The sequence below is a fragment of the Myotis myotis genome, unplaced genomic scaffold, assembly GCF_014108235.1.
Source record: "Myotis myotis isolate mMyoMyo1 unplaced genomic scaffold, mMyoMyo1.p scaffold_m19_p_1, whole genome shotgun sequence".
Classification (NCBI taxonomy): Eukaryota; Metazoa; Chordata; class Mammalia; order Chiroptera; family Vespertilionidae; genus Myotis; species Myotis myotis.
The window spans coordinates 206,094,252-206,121,132 of record NW_023416313.1 but is presented as its reverse complement, the minus strand read 5'-3'; the positions used below and the strand labels follow the sequence as shown (position 1 = coordinate 206,121,132).

The following is a 26,881-nucleotide window of genomic DNA, read 5'->3' as shown; positions in this document are numbered from 1 at the left end:
ATCACTGAGCCATGCCGGCCGGGCTCTTGGAGGGTTTTTAATCCCCCATTACGGTCTGGAATCTCACATTTGCAAGATGCTGAAGAAACCCCTGAGCCTTTCTACAGTTTCACAGGGCCTAAGCAAGACATTTTACTGGGTTTGGTCTTCACCCACAACCTATTGAGAAGGTGAGACACAAACTGATCTACTTCCCATCCTACTATCATATCTGGGCCACAAAAATTAAGAGAAGCTACCCCTGTTCTATTGTTTTAAGGGAACTGACTCAACACATGGATTATCCATGTGACTGTAAGCAAATGTAAAATCTTAAGTCATAAAGATGTAAATTGTAAAACTGCTGATGTAAATTCTGGTAAGCAAAGGTAAAAACCTTACCCCAAAACAGCAGCCAAAAAAACCCCACCAATGTTGGTGAGAGATTTCAGTACTGATTACTCCTAACCTTCTATCTCCCGCCTATGCCTCTCCCATGAGCTTCCACTTTAGTAATCATGAAAATAACTACCATTTATTGAGTACTTACTCTACATTTAGCACAAGTTTAAGCACTATACATAGAAACTCGTTCCCAGTCGCATGAGGAAGGTCCTGGCTCCATTTTACAGGGGATGACATGGAGGCACGGTGGCGAGCCCTTTCCCCAGGTGCCGCCCGCGAGTCGGGTTGCAGGATTGAATGGCCGGCGAGGAATTCTAGCCACGCAGTACGGCTTCAGGCCACACTTCCCACTCGGCCACACGCAACCTCCTCTGTCCGACACATTCCAACTTAACTCCTCTCCCTGCCACCCGCTTCCCCTACATTCTAACCACGGAATCCGCCAACGTTGAAGCCTGGAAGCCATCCCTCCCTTCCCCTCACCGGGTGCTCTACCGCCTTTCAAGACATCACGTAAAGCTGTCGATTTTGTTTTGTTCGCATCAATGGTTCCGACCTCCCTTCTACCACTCCGCTAGTTCAGCGCCTCATCTTTGAGCTAAATGCCTGAAGCTGCATTTCAGTTCGTCTCCTCGCCTCCCATCTTGCCCCTTTGAATTCATCCCCAGCACCGCAATCAAATCAAACCCTTCTCAATGGTAAATCTTAACGTTCCCGAGGAAGAGCCTTTCCACCAAATCACCCCGATGGGCAGGAGAGCGTGAACACGCGCCCCAAAAGCTCCAGGGACATCCCTACACGGTTACCCGCAAGCATGTCCTTCTGCTCCTCGGTGAGCGCAGAAGCGGACCCAGCCTCCTCAGGCGGCCACCAGCGGCCGCAGGGCTGCGCCGAAAGCAGAGCTCCGGGGGGTCGCTTGCACCCGGAAAGTCCGCCCGCCACGTCCCCATCACTCACTTGAAGAGGCGGTCCAGGGGATTTTCCTGACAAAGGCCACGGGCCGACTGCTACTGGCCCGCAGGGCCATAGCGGCCCTCGCTGCCGACGCCGCCATCTTCAGCTTGAGGGACCTCGGCGACCTGAGGTCGCGACCCCGGAAAAACCTGCCGCCGCCAGAGCGCGGGGATCTGCTTCCGGGTCAGAGGGGGCCGGGCAGCGAGATGGGGAAGATGGCGGCGGCCCTGGGCTCCGTGGCTACGCTAGCGACAGAGCCTGGGGAGGACGCCTTTCGGAAGCTTTTCCGCTTCTACCGGCAGAGCCGCCCCGGGACCGCAGACCTGGGCGGGGTCATCGACTTCTCGGCGGCCCGCGGCTCGGGGCCCGTGGCCCACAAGGTACGGAGAGGGGCGGGCGCGCCTCCCCGACGGCTTGCCTCGCTTCCTGGGGGGGGGGGGGCGGGGGCGGGTTCAGTGCCCTCCTCACCCCTTTTCGCTTCCAGACTGGAGGTGATTGAGCGACCGCCGCCCTCCGCGGGCACGGAGTTGAACTGCCCACGAAACGTCCCGCTTTGGCGATGAAGAGCTCTGCCGCTGGTTTCTCCACGTGGCCATTCGTGGCGGTGCCCTGGGTCAAAAAATGCCTGGGAATGGGTGTTTATTCCTTGCATTAGCTGTCCACTTGCCTTTCTACTTCGATTTGGGTAAAAAAAAACCGTAAACCGTGTTCGTAGACGTTCGGGTAGCGCTCAGCAGTTTTGAAAAAGCCAACCACCCGAATAATCCCCGAGCTGAGAGGGATCGCTGTTGTCCATGAAACTGGTACCGGTCTTGGCTGAGCCTCCTGGGAAGAAGGCGTTCAGAGGTTATTCAGAGGTCATCTCTCCAAGTTGAAAGGGAAGGGATAACGAGTCTAAGCATCACCCATTATTTCTACCTGTGGGCGGGGCGCAGGGCGCACGGGGAGAATCGCAGCTACAGTGTAGTGTGTATTTCCTTTGCAGTTACTTTAACCCTTGAGGATGCCCGATCCCATAATTTGCCCTTGGTGTTGTCCGCAGGTGGCTGGATGAGGCATTCTTTCCAAGCTTCGTAATAGTTCTCAGTAAGATTGGAATGCCACCGTACCACCACGTTTGTCCGGAACGCAGCTTCTTAAGCAGCTTCGCCTGTTAGCAGAAATGGTCTTAGAGTTGTCAGAACAGCATGCAGAAAGTCTGCACCCCTGCAATGATACAGTTGATTCATGGGAGAGTCCCTCAGACCCTTACTCGGCTACTTTTGCCCATAACTTGACCATCATACATACTTTTAGAATTAAGTCACCTGAGAAGGAGACATTGTGTGTAGCACGTACCTAGAACAGTACCAGTAAGTACTCAATAAATACACTATGGAGTAATAAAACCTTTGGTATTTAGTTACCCAGCTCAAAACAGATTGAAAGTAGCAACTTCTGACATTTAATATTATATGGGTTTCAGGTGTACAGCATAGTGGTTAGACATTTATATAACGCATGAAGTAATCACCTTATAAGTCTAGTACCAACCTGACACCATGCATAGTTATTACAATATTATTGACTATATTCCTGAAGCTGTATTTTACATCCTGTGACTATTTTGGAACTGCCAATTAATCCTTTCCCCTTTTTCACCCAGTCCCCCAGCACCCTCCCATCTGACAATCATCAGTGTGTTCTCTGTACCTGAGTTTGTTTCTGTTTTGTTTGTTCATTTATTTAATTTTTATATTCCACATATAAATTAAATGATAATGGTATTTGTAAAAAAAAAAAAAAAAGAAAGAAAGAAAGAAAAAAAAGTAGCAACTTAGAGAAGAAAGTTACTATTAAAAGACACCTAATGAGAGCAGTGGAGGAAGTAATGGCAACAGTTTGGCAAGGGATGGGGGCGAGGGGACAACAGAAATATTTTTAAAAGGTCAGGATTGCCCTAGCCAGTTTGGCTCAGTGGATAGAGCTTTGGCCTATGGACTGAAGGGTCCCATTCCGGTCAAGGGCACATGCCAAGGTTGCATGCTCGATCCCCAGTAGGGGGCCTGCAAAAGGCAGCCAATCAATGATTCTCATCATTGATGTTTCTCTCCTCCCTTCCCCTCTGAAATCAATAAAGACATTTAAAAAGAAAATCTCAGGGTTTGGTTCAGTTTAGCATATTATATTTTAGGTCCTTTAGGGTGTTGCTGAATTACAATACACTATTAAGTATGGTCTATTTAAGAAATCACAAAATGTTAAAAAACATTTTATCAACCTTTAGGTACCTGGAAAAGTTAGCTTGGTCAGGACTCTCAGAGAGTTCCAGATAGCCATTTTATTATGCAGACTAGTTAAACACCAGCCACTTGTTGGTATTTTGTCTGGAAATCTCCACACTTGGTGAAGTTAATAGGATGAGAGATAACATCTTTTTGGAAGAGATCATTTGATGTATTCTAAGGCAAGCCAGACCTAAGTTTATTCATGGAAGATTAAAGTTGTTTTTTTCTAAATGTCTCTATTTTAGTGACTGCATTGGATCTCTTAACCAATTTAATGAGCCATCTATAAGGTGCTCTATATGCAAGCAAAACTCCCATGAGCCCCTGAAAAACTTAATCCCTAATTAATTAACAAAGACAAAAGGTTTCAAGTTTCAATTTGAAGTTTTATCTAAAAGATGCAAATAGCCAGGCCGGTGTGGTTCAGTGGTTGAACATAAATCTATGAACCAGGAAGGGAGGGTTCGATTCCTGATCAGGGGGCATATGCCCACAATCCCGGGTAGGGGGCATGCAGCAGGCAGCTGATCAATGATTCTCTCATCATTGATGTTTCTATCTCTTTCACCCTCTCCCTCTCTGAAATCAATAAAAAATATATTTAAATAAATAAGCAAATAAAAGAGAATACATATTGTACTTTTAACAAACAGGGCTCCTAATGTTTTATTGACAGATTGTATGGTTAGAGTACTCTCTTTCCATTCTCACCCTCTCCAGCCTGGTGTTCCTCATAGCTCTGTTTAAACACCAGCTGTAGCCCTAGCTGGTTTGGCTCAGTGGACAGAGCGTCGGCCTGAGGACTGAAGGGTCTCGAGTTCGATTCCGGTCAAGGGCATGTGCCTGGGTTGTGGGCTCGAACCCCAGTAGGGGATGTGCAGGAGGCAGCCAATCAATGATTCTCTCTCATCGATATCTCTATCTCTCTTCCCTTCCTCTCTGAAATCAATTTATATTAAAATTAAAATAAACACCAACTGTATACAAATACCTCAGAAGCATTATTAGCCCTAACGGAAGTAAACAGCATTGTGACTCGGTATTCCAGCACACCAAACACTAGAGTCCTAAGAGCAGGGGTCCTCAAACTCTTTAAACAGGGGGCCAGTTCACTGTCCCTCAGACCGTTGGAGGGCCGGACTATAGTTTAAAAAAAAAAACTATGAACAAATTCCTATGCACACTGCACATATCTTATTTTGAAGTAAAAAAACAAAACGGGAACAAAAACAATACTTGTATTTGCATGTGGCCCGCGGGCCGTAGTTTGAGGACCCCTGCCTAAAAGAAATCACAAAGGTATGGTATCATAAGAAAAGGTAATCTTTAAGGCAAAAATCAGCTTGCTTCTTATTACTACTTATCTTAATTCTGTATAGCTCTCTAATGTTTGTTAGTATATGGGTGAGGAAACTGAGGCTCTAAGAAGTGACTTATCGAAGTCTTATATCAAGTAAGTGATGGGACTAAGTTTAGGATCCCGGACTTAAGACTCCTAACTTTGCCCCATACCAGAAATATCTTTAGAGCTTTGAAGTTCTCAGATTTGATCTGTAAAATAACTTTAGCCCTCTAACTTGTTTCCTTCCTGCCAGGTGGTCAGATCTCAGCTGAGTGTGTCCTCAGTCAGTGACCACGATGCACACAGAGCAGGACTTCAGCCGGTCAGCAGTTGGCGAGCTTATGGACTGGAAGGCTATCCTGGTGAGTGCAGCTGACCTACAAGGTGAATTCAATCATTTATCTAATTTTAGAAGAGGAGCTAGTAAATACACAAAAGAAGAACAGCAAACACACCGAAACATTCCACTGTCCAACCCCTCCTAAATTCTGCCTCATCTAAGATTTCCATTTATGTAGCACTCCTAAAGGACAGAACAGGAGTCACTAGTGCTGCTTATATTGCACACCAGGTACAAATGAAAAATAGGACATTAACTCTGGGCTTCCTGCCACAACTCTCTGAACACCCACCTACTCTGGCAGAAAAACCACTTTGAGTGATAGAATAATTAATAATGGTCACTCCAGACTGGCTGGCATTGCTCTGTGGTTGAGTGTCAACCTATGAACCAGGAGGTCATGGTTCGATTCCCAGTCAGGCTACATGCCGATGTTGCAGACTGGATCCCCAGTGTGGGGTGTGCAGAAGGCAGCTAATCAATGATTCTCTCTCATCATTGATGTTTCTATCTCTCTTCCTCTCTGAAATCACTAAAAATATTTTTTAAAAAATAAAAATGTTCACTCCAGTCACAAAATCCCTGTATTCTCAAATGGCATAACAACAACTTAAAAATTATTGGTATCATCAAGGCTGAACATTTGAAAAAAGAATTACAGTAATGAGATCAAAAGTCCTAAAATTTTAGTGATATTGGGTAGCTCACTTTGCAGATAAAGTAATGAGATTAATTATTATGAACTATTAAGAAGATATGGAAATGCTTTATTTGGCCAAGTAATCTTATATCTGTCATCTTGTTTCTTTCTAGAGGACATAAAGTTAACATTGCATTTGTGATTTCAAGTATGGATTAAAAGCAAGTGATACCCCTAAAAAGAAATATTGATTTTTGTGCTAAGGGCCAGGTCTATATTATAGCTCTTAATATAGTATGACCACTAAAGTATTTTTTAATAACATGGGAAGGTGTAACATCTTTTTAAAAAATTGTTTGGGTGGGGGTTTTTTATGTCTTGATTTTGAGAGAGAGAGAGAGAGAGGGAGAGAGAGAGACATCTATGTGAAAGAGGAACATCGATCGGTTGCCTCCCTCACATGCCCCATCCAGGAGCCGAACCCACAACCTAGGTATGTGCCCTGACCGGGAATTAAACCTACCACATTTCAGTGTACAGGTCAGTGCTCTAACCAACTGAACCACACTGTCCAGGGCTGGAAAGTGTAACAGCTTTAATACATCCTATATAAGGCCTCATGAACTTTAGTTCTGTATTAAAGAACTAAAGATGATCTTATGACTGAAGTCACAGAGGAAACAATCATTTGGCCTTTACATATGAAAGCATTGCTCCCCATGAGTTTAGGTAAATGAGCATGCATCACCATCAGTCTTTTAATCACTTTGTTCTTGAAGGTTGCCCTTTACCTTTCAGACCTAGCTCCTGTTTTCAAGGCCATGTTTCTGTAATTGTGCCTTCTTCCCTTAACCAGTTGTTCAGGCTACAAGATTGTTAACCCTTCTTTGGTTTTCTTTTCTCCAAATTGGTGTCCTTGCTTTTCTAGGATTTTACACTTAAGCGACATCATTTAAGTTGGTACCTAAATGTGTCCCTAGAGTCTTTATTCTGATTTCCTAGCCATTATAAGCTGCATTTAATAGAATTATAATAATGTCCAAAACATGGGGGATGACAGTTTCTTCTTACTCTGACTTGATTAGAAGGATTGTGTTTACTTGTGGATTCTATTAATTCTGAAGGAGCCTGGGCACACCACATCTTGTCCTTATGAGAGTAAGCAGGAAGATCATGGTTCTGAAGACTAGAAACTGAATCTGGGGAAGAGTAGACTTGAGGGGGAACATGACAGTGTCAAACATTTGAAAAGTTGTGCACAAGAAGGGATGGGAAGTAGTGCATACTAGTGGTTAAGGCCTAGGTTCTGACACCATACTACCTGGGTTCATGTCCTGGCTCTACTATCTACTATTATATGACCTTGGGCAAGTTTCTTAAGTAGTACCCACAAGAGTATCCTAGTAAAGTGCTTAGGTCAATGCCTGGCACATAGTAAATAGTCATTAAATGTTAGCTGTAAAGCTTGAAGTATTAATCAAGAAGAAGTAAAAGCTAATGTGGGTTTGCTCTGTGTGTCAGAACCTAAGGCCAATTCATGAACATTTGAAAGAGGCAAATTTTAACTCAGTGAAAGGATGACAATAGTTGTCTAAAATAGACTGCCTGAAAAGGTATTAAATTTCCTATCACTATTCAGGCTTGGACTAGGTCAGGGTATTCTTCCTTTAATCTCATATTTGGGGGCGGGGGTGTGCTGTAATTTTTCTTTTTACATGGTGATAGCATGGTAGATTATTGGGGGGTTTCATATCTTTTTTCTTTCAAAATAAAGACAGTCTTATCACTCTCCTAAATTATTTGGATAATTTTACTGGTACATGAAATGCAAAAGTGACCTCCACATTTACAAGCAAGTATTCTCATTTCTGTCCTCCAACTTTAGAGAAAGAAGAGTTCTGTCAACTCAGCCAGTCCCTTCACCTCTGACCCCACTTTCTTTCACCTCCTCTGGCTTTCAAGACCTTGCTCTGTTCCTTTCCACACTTTCACTTTTAGCCAGTTCTCTTCAACTGGCTCTTTCCTCACAATCTATAAGCATGCTTCAGTCTTTTTAAACCCTAAAGTCCATAAACTCTCCCCTTATTTCTTTATTCTTTGACTACTCCTCAGCCTTTGTTTCTTTTCTCAACCAGGCTTTTAAAAGATATTATCTCGTCAGAGGGGAGGGGGGTTGAGGGGCTCAGTGAAAAGGGTGAAGGGATTAAGCAAAACAAAACAAAAATATTCATAGACACAGACAACAGTTTGGTGATTACCAGAGGGAAAGGGGGGTTGGGGAGAGGTAAAAGAGGGGAAATCGGGGAAAGATGGTAATGGAAGGAGACTTGACTTGGGGTAGTGAACACAATACAATATACAGTGGGGCCTTGACTTACGAGTTTAATTCGTTCCGAGACCAAGCTCGTTAAGGAGTTCCTTAACTCAAATTACTCTGTCAATGCAATGCAAAAAAATTGGCCAAGAGACAGCTGGTATCTCAAAAAACTTGTTAGTCGGGACACTTGTAAGTCAAGGCCCCACTGTACAAATGATGTATTGCAGAATTGTATACCTGAACTCTATATAATTTTATTAACCAATGTCACTCCAATAAATTCAATTAAAATTAAAAAATATATGACATTATCTGTATTACTGTCTATTGTCCTATCTCCAGGTATTTCACGAAGGATAAAATTTTTCATCTCTTTATCTCTGGTTCTTAAGAAAGTGCACAGTGTGTGTCTGTTGAATGCTTGATGGATTAATCCTTGCCATGCATAGGATTCTAGTTAAATGTTATTATTGCTCTTTTACAAAGGAGAAAAGTGAGGTGAAATTACTTTCAAAGTTATAAGGATCTTCTCAGCATACATGCTGTAGGTATTTGCATCATGCCATACTGAGCAGATGTACATACCATATTCCTTCTCTGCTATATTAGTCAGGAGGCAGAAATCACAGCAATTATTTTAACCGTGATAATTTATAGACTCATTAGCCAGAAAATAGAAAATGGAAAGGGCAAAAAGGGCACACTGAAATATTAAAGGTATTAACTGCAGAAGCAGCCACCACCTCTGTACATGGTGACACTGGGTGAAAATTTGAAGGGTGACTTTGGCGATTTCAGTTCTAAAGTTTGCTTTGGGATAACACAAATGATAATTGTGGAATGTTTGTTTCTCTTGAGAGTAACCCAAAAAGCCAAGGTATTTGCATAATAGTAGATGGCTAGTGATCATCAAACTTACTTTTTACTAACTTGAAGGAATTCCTCTTCTTCTAAAATTGGAGAATAGGAATGAGAACATTTGCTTGTAAGAATGGAAGCCACTAGAAGCATGAGCAAAAGAAGATGGAAAGTAAATATAAAGTAGAGGGTATAAGGAAGTCAACAGAAGTAAACTATCTGAGTAACTGATGGAGAATTTCCTCCTCTCCTTTCTTTCCCACCCATCTTTTATATAGGTTTTATTTTCATCCCAAACCCCTTCCTCCCAGGTTACCAGTGGCACTGGGTGAAGCAGTGCCTTAAGTTATATTCCCAGAAACCTAATGTATGTAACCTGGACAAACACATGACTAAAGAAGATACCCAAGATCTATGGGAACAGAGCAAAGAGTTTCTAAGGTAGGTTTTATCAGTCACAATGAAATGTTAGCATTCAGCTCAAGTCATCACAGATCTTTAAAGGAACTATTTTATAACAATGCAATGAAAGTAACTGGCCTGTTTATTTTTCCCTCATTTCCACGCAAATGCAGCAAAATTATATTCTTCCCTCTGGAACATTTGGGCAGATGCTTTGACAATTATATTAAACTAGCGGCCTGGTGCACGATATTCGTGCACTTGGGGGTGGGTGTCCCTCAGCCTGGCCTGCTCCCTCTCTCAGTCCTGGATGCCTTGGGGGATGTCGCCTGCCGGCTTAGGCCCGATCCCCTCAGCTGGATTCCCCCATCCCTCTCGCAGTCTGGGACCCCTTGCTCCTTACTGCCTGCCTGCAGCGGAAGTAGGAGAGGCTGAGCCCGGCTTCTGGCTGAGCAGCGCTCCCCCTTGTGGGAGCCTACTGACCACCAGGGGGCAGCTCCTGTGTTGAGCATCTGCTCCCTGGGGTCAGTGTGTGTCATAGCAACCAGTTGTTTTGCTGTTTGGTCATTTACATATTAGGCTTTTATATAGGATTGAAGTCCATTTCAAAGATTTGCTAATCATAGCTTAGATATCAAGTTCATCCTCAGTGATCATCAGATAATCCATTTTCATTCACCTTCAGCCCTTTTTTCTACTTAAAATGAGTTCCTGTGAAGACTGGTATCCTGGCAAAAAGTAACATTGAAAGCTCTTTACTTCTGCTCTTCTAGACAAAATCAATTCTAGCAGCTGTTTTATGGTAGGTCAGTTGTTCTTCATGAGAACTAATGTTTACCTTAATGTTGTTTCAACATTCCTTCATTCCACAAATATTTCTTACGGGCCAGTCATGTACCAGGCATATTGCTGAGCATTGGCAATACAAAGATATGTAGGCCACTGTCCCTGTATTCTGGAATGCATCATCTGTGGCAGGAACTCAATATGACCAGGAATAATTATAATAGAGCTCAGCAAGAAAAATGCTGTGGGGCCAGAAGAAGAAATAATTCTTTCAGGCAGGAAGGAGGTGTCAGAGAATTAAAAAGTGATATTTTTAGTTCATTGTCTTCCTTTTCCCCTCTGTCTATTTGAACTGGGTCTTCAAAAATGACTAGGAGTTTGGCCAGTCAGAAAAGCAAAACCACTGTTTTGGGTACAGAAAGTAGCCTTCAAAAAGAAGTAATATGTAAAAAATTAAGTTCTGTGAGATAGGAGCACAGGATGTGTGCATTTATTCAACAATTACTGAGTTTCTGCTATGTGTCAGATAACTGTGTTTAAGTGTTAGAGATTCAAAGACACTTCCTGCCTTTCAGGAATTTGTAGGTTAGTTAAGGACAGAGACATCTATATATATAAAACCCAAGCAACTAGAACAACCAGTCACTATGACATGCACTGTGGCCAGCCAACCTCCCGCAGCCCCTCCCCCTGGCCTGCCCAGCCCAATCAGCCCCAATTGGGGCAGGCTGGCCGGACCCCACCTGTGCACGAATTCATGCATCAGGCCTCCAGTAACCATATAATGTAATTTGGCAGGTACAGGAATCCTATATAACAAAAAGCTAATATGGAAATTAACCAAACAGCGGAATGACCAGCTACTATGACGCGCACTGACCACCAGGGGGCAGATGCTCAATGCAGGAGCGTCCCCTGGGCGTAAGCCGGCAGGCAGACATCCCTCTCTCAGTCCGGGGCTCTCGTCGTCTGGGCCCCCTTGCTTCTTACCACCCGCCTGCAGCGGAGGCAGGAGAGGTACCCACCACTGCCGCTGCACTCACCAGCCGTGAGCCCAGCTTCTGTCTGAGCGGCACTCCCCTTATGGGAGCACACTGACCGCCAGGGACAGCTCCTGCGTTGAGCGTCTGCCCCCTGGTGGTCAGTGTGTGTCATAGCCACTGGTCATTCTGCCATTTGGTCGATTTGTACATTAGGCTTTTATTATATAGGATTATGGGAATGGTCAGGAAGCTAGATTGAGGTAGATTATGGAAAATGCTTCCTGGAAGTCATGAATAGAATTGTCAAGAGGAGAAGCAGAAAGAGAATGTTAAGACCAGATTATAGTAGGTCCTTGGGTTACATCGGAGATCCATTCCTACGGCGCAATGTAATTTTTGCCGTAAGTTGGAACCCACCTACATAAGCACCTACGTCACTCACATGGAGCACATACACAGCAGTAATGAAGTGAAACAGTAAAAAAAATTTAAAAGAAAGATAATTCCTGACCTTTACTTGTAAATAAATAAAAAACAAAGCACATATGTACATACGTCGAAATGATGGAACTTTTTTAATACATATATAAATAAATGGGAGATGGGGATGTATCCACAAAATGACATATGTCGAGTCTGACATAACCCGAGAACTGTCTGTATAAAGGGTTTAGTGCTATGTAAAGCACTGGTTCTAGAATCAGATTGCCTAGGTTCAAATCCTGGTTCTGCCATTTAAAAGCTGTAAACTTGAGCAAATTTTTTTTTTTATTTGTTTTGTTTTAATAATTCTTTATTGTTGAAAGTATTACATTTGTCCTCCTTTTCCCCCCATTGATCTCCTCCAGCCCATCCCCGGCCCCCTGCCCAGGCCTTCAGCATCTTATTGTCTGTGTACATGGATTATGCATATATGCATACAAGGTCTTTGGTTGAACAAAACATAGAATTGAGGTGCCCTAATTTTGTGAACAGACCTATTTTTGCTTCTAAGTTCAAGTATTTCTTACTCATTTTCTACTTAAAAGTTTCGTTTTCCCTGACCATAGAAATGTAGAAAGTTTCTATGGTCTTTTTATGGTCCTCCCCATCCTTCTTTCCCTGCCTTCCCTCTGAGACTCCTCACTCTGTTCCATTGAGCAAGTTTCTTAACTTTTCTTTTCTTTTTTTTAAAATATATTTTATTGATTTTTTACAGAGATGAAGGGAGAGGGATAGAGTTAGAAACATCAGTGAGAGAGAAACATGGATCAGCTGCCTCTTGCACACCCCCTACTGAGGATGTGCCCACAACCAAGGTACATGCCCCTGACCGGAATCAAACCTGGGACCCTTCAGTCCTCAGGCCAATGCTCTATCCACTGAGCCAAACCAGTTAGGGCAAGTTTCTTAACTTTTCTGTGCCTTATAGTAATCCTTTCCTCATTTGATAATGTGAGGATTAAATAAGGTAGTATGTGAGAAGTCCTAGAACAGCCTCTTAAGACTCTATACCAGTTTTGTGTGTTCTATTTGTAGTTTAATGGTTCTAATGGTGCGGTTTGAGTGAAATTAGCCATTTGCTGTCGTTTGTCTACTCTCAGCCACCAAAGCTTTTTTACCGTTCCGGTCGTATGTCTGCTCTCCGCCACCACAGCAAGGAACCGTACGAATCTTAACTCTATTCATTCATGTATCAGTTCATAATTTCTCTGAAAGCTCATAAGTGTCTTAGCGACCTTGTCACGAACCAAAACATTGCCCTGACAAATCGGAGATATCGAAACTCAATATAAACAAACGCGGTCGTTCCACACTCGCCATGCAAAACACCGTGGCGAGTCAGTCGCCTTTTGAGAGTGAAGAAATCGACAAGCTTCAGAGATACTTCGCAGAATTTCAAATAAAGCTTTACAGATTACGTCTAACTGTAATTAGGCATTCTCGCTTGTTATTTCAAAATAATACTCCAAAATGGCAAAAAGAAAGTTACCGAAAGAAGTGTACTGCGAATCTGAAAGTAACAATGAATTAATAAATCTTGTTTATCCTTCATAATCTTGCATGTTATGTGTCACTGCTCTTTCAATGGAAATTAATTCCGACCAGTACGACACCCATGTCCAAATTTAATACGACCGCAAAGGGTTAGTTAAAGAGAGCTTAGAGTTTGTTATTAAACCAGCCTGTGTTTTCAAATAATTGGGTTTTTTTCCTTGTGACAACAAATTCCAGTTGTCATCTTCTAAGATAGGTCAGACGAATCTCTTTAATAAATCATTCTGTAAACAATAGTGAGATAGTTCTTTTGTCTAATAAATTACAAGAAATAAAAAATGTTAAAGTCATACCTTCTATTGTGAAGGGTGGAAGAAATTGATATGCTCAGACATTGCTGACAGCATTAAAAATAGATTAGGGACTGAGTTCTTCTGTCACTCCCTGATAATGTGTTTGTTTCCTCATCTGGGAAACAAAAGGATTGTACTGGATAAGCCATTTGAGGTGGTAGAATCATGGTCAGTTAGGGTATATGCCAGCTGGACAGTAATGCCAGCTTTTCCCATGTTCCCAGAGCACATCAGAAAGAGAGGGGGTCTGTCGTTTAAAATTATTCCCTTGTAGATTCTGATTATTTACCATGTCATCCACATGGAGAACCATTGAACTAGGGCACCTCTGAGGATCTTTTCAACTTTTAATTTCAACTTTCTACGTTTCTATGGTCAGGGAAAACAAAACTTTTAAGTAGAAAATGAGTAAGAAATACTTGAACTTAGAAGCAAAAATAGACTGTTCACAAAATTAGGGCACCTCAATTCTGTTTTGTTCAAAATTTATTGTCAGGGAATACTGTAGCTAGAGATTCTTTTTTTTTTTTTTTTTTTAATATATTTTATTGATTTTCTTTACAGAGAGGAAGGGAGAGGGAGAGTTAGAAACATCAGTTGAAAAAGAAACATTGATCAGCTGCCTCCTGCACACTCCCTACTGGGGATGTGCCCGCAACCAAGGTACATGCCCTTGGCCGGAATCGAACCTGGGATCCTTGAGTCCACAGGCCGACGCTCTATCCACTGAGGCAAACCGGTTAGGGCTAGCTAGAGATTCTTAACTAAGAGTATAATAGTTAGGTGTAAACATCTTCATTGCCACATTGTCTATAAGAGGGAGGAAATGAAAAACAACCTAAGTGTCAGCAGGGGGTCAGATAAATCAGGTATGATATACCCTAGCAGCAGAATGCAGCCACTACAAAATCTTACTTCCAGCCCTCTAGCAAATCTGGTAGGGTCTGCAGTTACAGTGAATAAAATCATTTCTAAGCATCTCCATCACTACCACCTTAATCTAAGCCACCACCATTTCCCGGTGTCTGTTCCTGTGCCTCTTCAATCTGTTTTCACAGTGTGGAAATCATGTCACTTCTCACAGCTTCACATCAGCAGTACCACAATTCGTTTCTGATGCAAACCATCAGAGTTAAGCCAGGACATCGCAAATTATGGGTGTGGTCTCCAACCAAACTGCTCTCACCAGCCACAAGTTTGGGAGATCCCCAAGTTACCCACACTTCTGACCAACTGGTTACAGATTTAGGGGAGTTCCCATGACTCAGTTCAGTAGCTCTCTTGAACCATTCATGTACCTATGATTACAGTTTTATTATAAAGGTTACAAATCAGGACCACCCAATGAAGGGACACACAGGGCAATGTCTGGAAGGGTCCTGAATGCAGAGCCTCCATATCCTCTTCCCATGGACTCAGGATGGGTCACCCAGGAAACTCTCCCAGGCCTTAGTGTTCAGAGTTTTTATTGGGTTTTTACTGCTTAAGCGTGATTGGTTGAATCATTAGTCACATAGTTGAACTCAATTTCTGGCTCCCACCTATCCCCTGAGGTCTGGCTAATTAATTTCACTACTCAAAAGACTCAATCCTCTAATCAGATGGTTGGTTTTTCTAGCAGAACAAGCCTACATCATGAGTCATTTTAGCATAAACTCAGGTGTGGTCCTGGGACCCAAGTGAATAACAGAGACATCCTGTCTCCCTAGGGTTTAAAAACCTCCCACATATCAAGGACAAAGGCCAGTCAAATTCTTTGTTATACATGTTAGGTGGCTCAGGAGGCGGAGGAAATAAAGAGAGCCAAGTTAAAGAAAGAAAAGGAAAGGTTTATTCTGCGTCCCGGGCAACCCACAGACCCCAAAGACAGGGCCAGTGGATTCTCGCCCACAGGGAGGGGGGGCTTTGTTTTATACTGCAGTTGAGTGAGGGGCGGGGACATGAACTGAGGAAGTCCCTGCCACAGGGGGTCAGCAGGGTATTCTGGAAGGAGCCAGTATGTGTGGGGGGGTCGTGTGGATTCCAGGGAGAAGCTGCTATCTGTGTCTGGCACGTTGATCTGTTAGAAATTCCAGGAGGGTGGGGTCTATTATCTCATCACACGTATGCATGTATCTGATCCTGGGCTCTCTCCGACCTAACATCACAATCTCCAAATACTTAGAAAAAAGAAAAAAATTAGAAGTCATTACCATAGCCTACAAAACCCAGATGATTTGGCCCCCAGCCATCTCTCCAATCTCATCTCCTACCATTCCTTCTTTCTTAACTCTCTAGACATACTGGCCTCCATTCCATTCCTTAAACACAGCACGGTCTTCTGCCTAGAAAGCTTTTTCTTTAGATAACCAATGGCTTGCTTCCTTCAGGTCTTTGTTATAATATCACCTTATGAGAAATGATTTCCTTACCATTCTGTTAACAATAGTCCTCTTTTCCCTCCTCCTTTATCCCCTTGCCCTATGGCTTTATTCTTCAGTGCATGGTAGTTAACAAATATTTATGGAATTAATTAGTTAATGGATACCTTTTTATACCTTTTGGATTTTGTGAATATATTATCTAATAAAAAATAACTTTAAAGAATAAGTCAAGAAGAAATATAAACTTAAATAAAGCAACTTTGTTCCATAAGCTTATAAAATGCCTTGTATCCATTTTTTTATGTGTGAAAGCTTTTTTAATTGATATTCTCAATGTGGAAACAGAACTAATCCTTTCCCTTTTCTACTCCTTCAAGACTTTGTTATGGAGCTATTATAGCATTTGTTATAGTGAGTCCAGTCATGGCTCAAGGAAGCAAGAGCTCTGGATGAAAAAAATAAATATAAAAAATAAAACCCAAAAAATGTGCTGTTAGAAGCCAAGATAGGAATATGTTTCCAGACTAAGAGAAGAGCCAACCATCTCTATAGGCCTAGAATTTGACAATTACCACTTAATTTAAACTAAGAAACTAGTTTGGGTAGAGAGGTGTTAGCAAAAGTCAGATTGCAGGAAATGGGGGAGAGTGAGGGTGGCAAAAACTGAGCACATTTAGAAAAGTTTGATTGTAAAGGGAAAGAGATACGAGGCAGAGGAAAGCAGGGCATAGACAGACTTGAGTTTTTATTGGGGTTTTATTGCTTAGGTATGGAGAGGTCAAGTTGGAAAGCTGGCCTTTGTGGAAAGAAGTGGGACCACTCCACTGCTTCCCCAGGAGGGAAGGATGGAGTAAAGATTTTGAAAAGTTTAGAAGTGTAGGGGAGGAAAATTGAAATTGTTCACTGGATCATTTTGTTACCAGAAAAAATGCCTCGTCTCCTCTTGGTGTTCATGGGAGTGGGATTCTTGGGGTACCGCTGGAATAAGCATTTCCGGAGGGCCCTACAGAGGATGAGATATTTATTTTTGTGGAATTACACCCCTGAATTTCCAAAGTCCCATTACCCTTAGTCCAGTCATGGAAGAAGTATAGGTGGGATTTCACTAGAGCTGAAATCAGAGCCAGTGTCCAGTTTCCTTTCCAAGTTGGAGCCGGGTCCAGTTCAGCATCAGGTTAGTTGCAGTCCATTAGTCTATTGCGTGTGAGGGTCCGCATGGCCGTGGGCCACACAGGAAAGCCAAGCATGAGCCATGAGCCAAGTGTGCCAAGAGGAAGCAAGAGTGAACTTCTTCCTTCACTCCTATCCCAAATTTCAGTGTGCTTGCAATGGCCATGCCCATTCTGGCTAATCATCTCTGTCCCCAGGTGTGGCAGGCAAGTACCTTCCCTATGTCATCCCAACTTTACTGGACATACATCTATTTTCCCTTCATTGGATCCCTCCCCTGGTGTTTTGCAGGGGACGTGCCTATATGTCTGCCCTTCCCTTCGCTCCTTTCTTATTACTAATAACTAGCTAATTACAACAGTATCAATTTCATCAGACTGCTGTTCTCAGTGTCCTAGAAGGGAATAAGGACTGAGAACTTGAGATGAATGGTGAAGGTTCAAAGCAAAAGGCAAAAGATTAGATAAGACCAAATATTTGCAAAATAGCAGAAGGATGTTAGCAATTAAGATAAAATTTGATGTTCATTTGCAGTGATTGACGACCAGGAGATTCAGGTTGAGAAAGGAGACAAACTGAAAGCACTCAAATACAGGGGGAAAAAAATGGAATTCTGGGGACAAGAGATGGAACTTTGGGACAGAAAGCGGTGGTTATGGAGGGAAATATTCACAGTTGTGAAAGATACAATTCCCAAGCCTGTAAAAATAAAAAAATAAAAATACCTGCCATAGGATTTTAAAGGGTTTTTTGTTTGTTTTGTGTGTGTGTGTGTGTGTTTAATAAACGGCTTTAGACTTTTTATGTCCTGAGTACTTTTGTTTTCACAATGATTCACTAATGTCCCTTGAGGCAAGAAAAAAAATACCAGTGCTTAATTTTGACACCCAAACTAGCCACTGCACAGAGAGTAGACAAGCAGGACAGGAGTTTATTTCTACAGTTAGGGTTTGGCTGAAGCAGTGCTGTGCAACATGATTGCTGAGAGAAATGCCAACACTTACCTAAAGCATTTACCCATGACAGAAATTGAGCAAACTGCTGTGTGGGCACATTCACCAGGGAAGAAGGTGACCAGTCCACCCATCCATCATCCTGCTAGTAGCTGGAGGAGCAGCAGGGGCAGGGAGCATAGCATTTCTGTTGGCAGTAAGAACCAATAATTAGTGTCACGCTTGCTTGAAAACATTCTTTTAGATGATTGAATAAAGATTTAAAGTTAGGTTAGATGCCAAAATATTCCCTGCATTCCTATGGGTGGATATGGCAACTCTGTCGACACTGAGCCTTCTTGGTCACCTTGTGTTTATGTTTTTATTGATTTCAGGGAGATGAAGGGAGAGGGAACAATAGAAACATCAGTGATGAGAGAGAATGAGCTGCCTCCTGCACACCCCCTATTGGGGATGGAGCCCTCAACCTGGGCATGTGCCCTGATTGGGAATCGAACTGTAACTTCCTGGTTCATGGGTCAATGCTCAACAATTGAGCCACACTGGCCAGGTGTTTTTTAATATTATATTCTTGGTCAACTCACTTTTCTGTTCTAATTTCCCCTATCAAGACCTTGGCTAACAGCTTATTCCATAGAATACAAAAATTTGGATTCTAGGGTCCATACAAACAGTTGTTGCTGCCATTTACGATGTATATATCTTAATAAATCCTCTAATTTTTGCAGATATAAAGAAGTGAATAAACGGAGACCCCGAAGCTTACTTGAGAAACTGCGGTGGGTGACCCTAGGCTACCATTATAACTGGGACAGTAAGGTATTCAAATTTTCTTGCTAATTCCATTATTTTCCATTTTTATGCTTCTTGGGCACACATAGTGGGATTTCTTCCTAGCCAAGCTTACAATATCATATCTATTTTAGGAAGCATCTCTCTTATTTATTCCCTTCTAAAATCCCCTTGATACAGAATCTCAAGAGACATGGATAATTTACCAAGAGAAAATTTCTTTTTCATATGCCCTCACATTATGTTATTTTATCAAAGACTATCCGTGTTTTCTCTAAGTAGGTTTCAGGAATATCGATTTTTTTTTTTTTTATACTATACTCAAGAGCAGTTGTCAATTATGATCTTTGTTTCCATTGTTTATTGTTGAGCATTTATTTTCTATGTAATATCTTCCTGGAATAAAAGTGGATCCCTATACTTCTGGTGTTCTCATCAATTCACAAAAGGACTTTCAGAATCTAAATACCACTGCCTGCTACATAGGTCTGAGCAGGAGAGAGATGGGAAAGAATGTCCTAAAATTAACAAAATCTCATGGTTGTGTGTTTTTGCTTTGCTTTGCTTTGTTTTGTTTTGTTTGAGGTAGTTTTTTTCCTGACCTCTGCTTCACAGAATGCCTCCTTTATCAGTGGCAGCACAGTGCCTCTTGTCTCAATGAGATATTTGCCACCAAGTAAAAAGACTAATTCTGAGAGTAAACTGAATAAAACAGAATGGAATAGACCACCTTGCTTCTAACCAGTTACTTTCTAAAAGCTCTATAGTTTCAGTCAACCCAGCTTATTAACAAGTATATTAACTGATCAAAATAATGATGTGTTGCCCAAAAATGTTCATTATAAAACTCTTATGTTTTAGTGATGCCAAGTAATGGAAAACTAGATTAACTGTATTTGGGGAAATGGCCATATGATTTTCTTCAGGTTAGACAACCTGGGTTTGAATTATGCCTTCAACAAGGATAGTACCTACCTTGATGGTAGTTGTGATAATTAAATGATTAATGCCTGTGTAGTGATTACAACAGTGCCTGGCTGTTCTAAGCAGTTAAATGCATTAACAATAAATGTTAGCTGATTGCTTTTTATATTATTTTTATTGTTGACATTGTTATTCTCCAAGAACCTCAAAATGGGCCTCATTTACTAAGAAAAACATGGAGTGAAAATTATCAAAAATTGAGTAATCAGAGAAGAAAGAATAGTGCATAGACAGCTTGGAGAGGGTTCACGCTCAAAAGAAGTAATTATTTCATTATAGCATAGGTGATGTAGTGCTAGAATAGCATGATTTATTCATCCATATTTTGAGGCATCCGGTAATCTAATAATGAGCCATTCAAAATATGGATGACTGAATCATGCCATGCTAATATTACATGTAGGCGGGATGATTTTTAAGTGGTAATTAATCTTATAGCACAGTTTTTTACTTTCCTGAGATCATTGTTTATTTTTCTTATTTTCCCTACTTTTATTAAAGAAATACTCAGCAGATCATTATACACCTTTCCCTTCTGACCTGGCTTTCCTCTCAGAGCAAGTAGCTGCTGCCTGTGGATTTCAGGGTTTCCAAGCAGAAGCAGGTATCCTGAATTACTACCGATTAGATTCTACACTGGGAATTCACGTGGACAAATCTGAACTAGATCACTCCAAACCCCTGCTGTCATTCAGGTAAGTTAGTTCTGGGGATTTGGTATTATGTTTTATAACCTCATTCCATTTTTTAAAGCATTTTTGAACTAAAATAAAATAAAAACATTAAACTTAAAAAAAATGGCTGGACTCTATAATCTTTCACTTCTGGGTATTTTAACAATGCGTCATAAGTAAAATTAGGCTAATCCTCTAAGAATCATGGCCAAATTACAGTTAATATTTCTGTTTAAGATGCATGGAGTCTGCCTTTTGTAATGAGAGGTATCGTAAGTGTCAGTGGAATAGGCAGAGGGAAGGCCATACATCTGTTTTGGAATAGAGAAAAGCAAAGCACAAAAGCCTGAACAGCTTACTCCTCTTGTCTCCCTAAGCGTAACTTTACAGTTGTGCAAAGTACTGCCTCTGGTTCCAACTGAGAACGTGCCTGAACAGAATTTTTTATTATTACCTTATCTTCAAAGTGAACAGGAGTGATAAATACAGTAAAGAACTTAAACACAATAGTCCCCTCTTATCCACAGGGGATACATCCTAAGACCCCCCCAGGGGATACCTGAAACTACAGATAATACCAAACGGTACATATGCTTTTTTTCTCTATACATACATACCTATGATAAAGTTTAATTTATAAATTAGACACAGTAAGAGATTAACAATAACTAATAAAGTAGAATAATTATAACAATACGTTGTAATAAAAGTTATGTGAATGTGGTCACTAGTTTCATGGGAGCCTTGCTGAAGTCTTTGTATAGGCTCAGTGCTTTTGGGTGCAGCACGCTGCTGTTGGTCAGAACACATTTTCTGTTCATGACTTCCACCCACAAATCTGATGTCTTTTTCATCTTAACTACACACTTATCAGGCACTGTGGCCGTAACTTTTGCAGTTGGAGGTGCAACAACAGAACTAGCACAAAAGTCTTTTTCGTTCTTCACTAGTTCACAGATAGATTCATTCTGACTGCATATCTTAGCAACAATTCTTTTTCTTTCCTTAAGTCAAGACTTTCACCTTTTCACTTAAAGGAACCACTATATGGCTTCTCTTGGTGTATCTGATTTGCCACCATCGCTTTGTTCTTTGGAGCCATTAGTAAGTAAAATAAGGCAGAATGGCATGCAATTTGAAACTTATGAATTGTTTATTGAAGTTTATTTCTGGAATTGTTTATTTCTATTTAATATTTTCGGACCACGGTCAGCCACAGGTAACAAACTGCAGGAAGTGAAACTGGATAAAGGGTGACTACTTTAATTTTATTGAAAGACTTGAATCTTACAGAATCATCAATAAAACTTATATGGGTAATATTAAAACTGAATTCTTCCCAACCGGAGCATTGTCCTGTACACCAAAAGGTGGTGGGTTCAATTCCCAGTCAGGGCACATACGCAGATTGTGGATTTGATCCCCGGTGGGGAGTGTACTGGAGGCAACTCATCAATGCTTTGTTGTTGTTTTTTTCTCTCTATCTGCCTGCCTGTCTCACTTTGTCTCTCTTTCTCTAAAATCAGTTTTAAAAATAAAACAAAAAAAATAAATTCTTCCCAGACTGGCGGGGCTCAGTTTGTTGACGTGTCCTCCACTACACTAAAAGGTCTCAGTTTCGATTCCCGGCCCAGGTACATACCTAGATTGCAGGGTTTTTCCCTAGTTGGGGGGGCGTTTGATATTTCTCTCTCTCTCTCTTTCTCCCCTCCCTGTCTCTCTAAAACTCAATGAATCTCCTCAGGTAAGGATTTTTTTTAAAAAAAGCTTATTTTGCTTATTTAACTGCTTCATATTTTATTTCACCATAATCCTGTGGGCTATAAGTCTAAGTAGCAGATCATGGATTGGTCATTTATAGACACAAGCCAAAAGGAAAGGATCATAGAACAGTTTAAAAAGGAAGATTTTACCCAAAAAAAGGGAAGATTTACAATTAATAAGTATCAAGTTGAAATTAGAAAATAATGCAATTAGCAATAACTTTCCCTACATGGTTAGTAACAGAAACTTACTGTCTTATATTGTTTTACTTATTTTTTTTTTTTTTTTTGTAGCTTTGGGCAGTCTGCCATCTTTCTCCTGGGTGGCCTCAAAAGAGATGAAGCCCCCACAGCCATGTTTATGCACAGCGGTGACATCATGGTAATGTCAGGTTTCAGCCGCCTGTTGAACCATGCAGTTCCAAAGGTCCTTCCAAGTTCACAGGGGGAAAGTCTGCCCTGCTGCCTAGAAACACCTCCCCCAGCTGTCCTCCCCAGGGACGCGGTGGTAGAGTGCTGTTCCATGGAGGACTGGCAGGTGTGCGCCAGCTACTTGAAAACTGCTCGTGTTAACATGACTGTCCGACAGGTGCTGGCCACAGACCAGGACTTCCCTTTGGAACCCATGGAGGAGAATAAAAGAGGCATCACCACCGAAGGTTACTGCCATCTGGACGACGAGAAGAGCCACGTAAAGCGAGCGAGGTTAAACCCTGACAGCTGAGACTTGGAGTGTAAATGACCATGCTGTTGTATTGCATTTACTTTAGCACCAAGACAAGCCAAAAACAGAGACAAGAAGAACTCATCTTGATCACACTGTTGCCTTGGAACCCATTCTGGCTAGTTAACTGACATCACATACATGCCTCCCTAACCAGGACTGGACCAGACAGGTGTTCAGTCCTGCTCAAGCAGTAATGTATGTGAAGTCCAAGGAGGTGTGACATTCCACAACAGTCTTCTCAGCCCCTGCCAGTACCTCTGAGGGAGGTAGAAGTGAGTTTCCATGTCTGTGGAGTCTTTAAATATCTCACATTTTATTGATGGGAAACGTAATAGCCCTCCTACCACCCCATCTAGTGATTTTATGATAAAATTGTGGTTCCATGAATCAACCATCCATCTCACTCCATTATTCCAATTAACATCAAATCTTTTGATCTTCCATCTTTTCTGGCCTTCTTGCTGTTGGCTTTTAAATGCAATTTTAATTGTTAGACTAAAAAAGTCCAAGGATGTCCTGTAACTCTCTTCTCCGTGATTAAACTTACTCAATTTTAAATTAAAGATCTGTATCTGTCTTTGAGGGTTAGTGTATCTGGGATTCGTTTTTTTCTATTTCTACTTGCTGTATTATTCTCACTGTTGAAGCCCCATAGCTGTTGAAGCCCTACCAAGCATGTCAAACTCGTGATCGGCGGGCCACATGCCTCATTTATGTAAAGGAGGCATGCAGCCTACGGGCTGCAAGCTTCACATGCTTGCACTATCCTGCTCTGCCCTAGGTATTCTTTGGGGCTGTCTCAGAGGAGAGAATTTTCCTTGGTGTCCCAGTCACTGCTGGCTTTTTTTGATTGCAGACAACTTGGAAAATACATGAAAGTGTGAGTTTTAATCTCTCTACCCTCACCAACTCAACTCACTATACCCTAAGCTAAATTACTGTACATTTCTTTGGACCACACCATTTTACCAGTGTTCGTGTGTGTAGTGTGCACATGTACAGAAAAGGCTAGGTCTTTAATACATAATATATATTCCAAATTCTCTATAGTGAACATACATTACTTTTGAAAAAGGCCTTTGTGATGTTTGTTTTGTGGGGTTTTTTAAAAATATATTTTTATTGATTTTAGAGAGGAAGGGAGAGGGAAAGAAATAGAAACATCAATAATGAAAGGAATCACTGATTGGCCGCCTCCCACACACCCCACATTGGGGATCGAGCCCACAACCCAGGCATGTGCCCTGACCGGGACTCAAACTGTGACCTCCTGGTTCATAGGTCGATGCTCAACCACTGAGCCACGCCACCTGGGCTTTCGAGATGTTTTGAAGGCAGGCACACACTGAGCTCAGCAGCAGCACCTTTGTAAAGTGTCCACCCACCTTTCTAAATGTGCTCTCATCAGTTTTGTTCCCGTCTGAAGCCCTTTCCGTCTCTGATCTTCCAATTGCTTTAAAATATGTCTGGCTAAGATGGATCCTCTCACCCCTCTTGCTTATCTCAGAGCCTCTTGCCTGTTTCTAGCCTCCAGCATCGGGTTTTTCCTAGAAGGGTCCCAGGCCCTCAGTGAGACATGCACGTATTGCTGAACAGGACAGGCTCGGCAGGACTTGGTTCACATGTTCTAATATTCCCAGTTCCCTTTTCACTAAAATAAAGCTGGTCTTATCCTTTTCTCTTTTCCCCTTTCTCTTTTCTTTTGATTACAGTAGGGAAAAAAATAAAACCCTAATACCCTAAGTGGATTCGACTAAGACAAATTAGAATGGTAATGAGGCAGAAAGGAGCCTGGGGAATGATTATTGATCTCAGCGTGACGGGCGAGAGGAGCTAGGCAGGAAAACCTCTCACCTGTTTTCTTCCGTTTCAAAGGTTACAGTGGGAGACAAAGCAATGCAAGTCTATTTTCTTAGCCTGGGTAGTAAATTTTTATTGATAGCCCTTTTGACCAACTATCCTATCCAAATCTGAGTCCTCATGGGGCAGAGTTTGTTAGGTCTCAATTTGTTTTATTGGTAAAAACAGAGTTCTTAATAAGATAAAATGATACTGTCGATGGAAAGTAAAATTGAGTGGTTATCAGGAAAGCTAAGTTTTAATAACACCTCCATTACTTACCTGTGTACCTTGAATAAGTCACTCAACTGAGGCCCAGTTGACCTTTTTTAAGCCACAATTACTATTTTTAAGACCCAGTTTGCTCGTCTATAAGGAGGTTTTACCAAGTAATCCTCTATTACGTACCAGCTCTGCAATGCTGTCATTTTAAAATGAGAAATTAATTTCAGAGTTTGGATAAACAGCAAACAAAGCTACCCCATGGGCAAGATTTTTGGTAAGGAAATCAACCAAAGGATAGGAAAGGTAAACAAAATGAACTTTTTAGGAGAACAATAGCCAGTAAACATGTGAAAAGATGCTAAACTCATTAGTAGTTAGGGAAATATAAATTAAAGCATGAAATATAAATTTGTACCCATTCATTTGGCAAAATTAAACAATCTCTCAACTCCTCTATCACTCACACCCTATCTCTATTCACCTCACTGTTACTGCACTGGCCCAAGCCACTATAATCTCTCAACTACATTATTGCTATACCCGCCTAACTGACTTCTTCCATGCTTGTCTCCACCGCCTACTCTCATAGTTTGTTCTTAACATAGCAGCCAGAGTGAGGCTATTAACACCCAAGACAGATTATGTCACTCATGCTCAAAACTTTAATGTCACTTCTCGTCGGAGTTGAAGCCAAATCCTTTCAGTTGCTTGCAAGTCCCTACCTAATCTGACCTCTCTGTTTCCTCTTGGTTCTTTCACCAACTCCGTTCAAGCCACGCTTCCTCCTTGTTGCACCTCTGAACAGGCCCAGGACATTCCTAGCCAAGCCTCTGCACTAGGCGGTTTGTTTCCTTTGCCTAGGACACTCCTCAAGATTTGCACTCATGTCCCTCAAAGGAGGCTCAAATATTGACTATTCCAAATCTCAGTCCCACTGGCATTCCTAATTTTCTTTACCATATTGTATTTTTTTCATAATATTTATGACAACATTCTACATAAGTGACAAAATAAGAAAAGAATGCTTTTTAAAAATTTATTATTGAAAGTATTACATATGTCCTCTTAGAAAATTATGCTTTTTAAGAGAATATGATAAATGATAATTAGTGTTTTCTTCTACCAGGCTATAGGTGCCACCGGGATAGATGTGCCCTAATTTTCTAGAACAGTGACTGGCACATAGTAGTTGCTCAATACATATTTGTTGAATGGATGGATGTCCAGTGTTGGTGGGATGTGTGAAAATGGGCACTCATTCACTACTGTGAGAAGTAAATTGATAAAGTTATTTGGAATGTAAATTTATAAAGCTATTATCAGTGTTTAGCTAAATTTTGACCCAGGGATTTTAGGTATTTTCCCTATGGAAATGCCTAAACAGGGACACAATGAAATGTGTAAAAAGATGTTCATTATCATGTTGTTCATAATAGTGGAAAACTGGAAACACCCAAATTTTAATCAGTGGGAAAGAGTTATTTAAATTATGTTCATACATTCTATGGAATATTAATACAATGCAGCTCTTTACAAGAATGTACTGACATGAAAAGGGCTCCAAGATGCACTGGTTATTGAAAAACATGAAATGGAAGATTATATGTATAATGTAAAAACTATGTAAAACTATTATGTAAGTAAAAAAAACTAATATGTAAAAACTAAACAAGACTATTTTCTGAATATGCACATACATATTTGTAAGGAAATGGGGGAAAGATACATCCAAATGTAATAGTTGGGAGAAGAAAGGTTGGGAGGTGATAAAAAGACTTTTACTCTTGA

At 41.3% G+C, this 26,881-nt stretch overlaps 2 protein-coding genes across 5 annotated transcripts in view; one reads left to right on the top strand and one right to left on the bottom strand.

The window, feature by feature from the left end:
* LOC118658710 (SRA stem-loop interacting RNA binding protein) overlaps positions 1 to 1,607 on the bottom strand; it is an 8,768-nt gene extending 7,161 nt beyond the window's left edge. The window contains exon 1 of the mRNA XM_036314286.1: positions 1,342 to 1,607. Coding sequence (XP_036170179.1) covers positions 1,342 to 1,438 — 97 coding nt within the window. The 5' untranslated portion in view covers positions 1,439 to 1,607. The remainder of the gene's footprint in view (positions 1 to 1,341) is intronic.
* On the top strand, positions 1,518 to 26,881 carry ALKBH1 (alkB homolog 1, histone H2A dioxygenase). Of its 4 annotated transcripts, none has more exons than XM_036314254.1 (6): positions 1,518 to 1,718; positions 5,201 to 5,309; positions 9,414 to 9,543; positions 18,818 to 18,908; positions 20,367 to 20,560; positions 22,597 to 26,881. In XM_036314254.1, exons 1-6 carry the CDS (start codon positions 1,545 to 1,547, stop codon positions 23,024 to 23,026), a joined length of 1,128 nt encoding a protein of 375 aa, XP_036170147.1. In that variant the 5' UTR covers positions 1,518 to 1,544; the 3' UTR covers positions 23,027 to 26,881. The 4 variants fall into 4 exon arrangements, with proteins under 4 accessions (XP_036170147.1, XP_036170139.1, XP_036170155.1 ...); XM_036314246.1 differs by having other exon boundaries at positions 9,381 to 9,543; XM_036314262.1 differs by having other exon boundaries at positions 1,597 to 1,718; positions 5,201 to 5,331; positions 9,381 to 9,543.

What these genes read in the sequence shown, in the direction of transcription:
- ALKBH1 (XM_036314246.1), top strand. Translation starts at nt 1,545, where the DNA reads ATGGGGAAGATGGCGGCGGCCCTGGGCTCCGTGGCTACGCTAGCGACA. An exon ending in CGGGGCCCGTGGCCCACAAG is followed by an intron (nt 1,719 to 5,200) that starts GTACGGAGAGGG and finishes CCTTCCTGCCAG; the next exon opens with GTGGTCAGATCTCAGCTGAG. An exon ending in ATTATAACTGGGACAGTAAG is followed by an intron (nt 18,909 to 20,366) that starts GTATTCAAATTT and finishes CTTTTATTAAAG; the next exon opens with AAATACTCAGCAGATCATTA.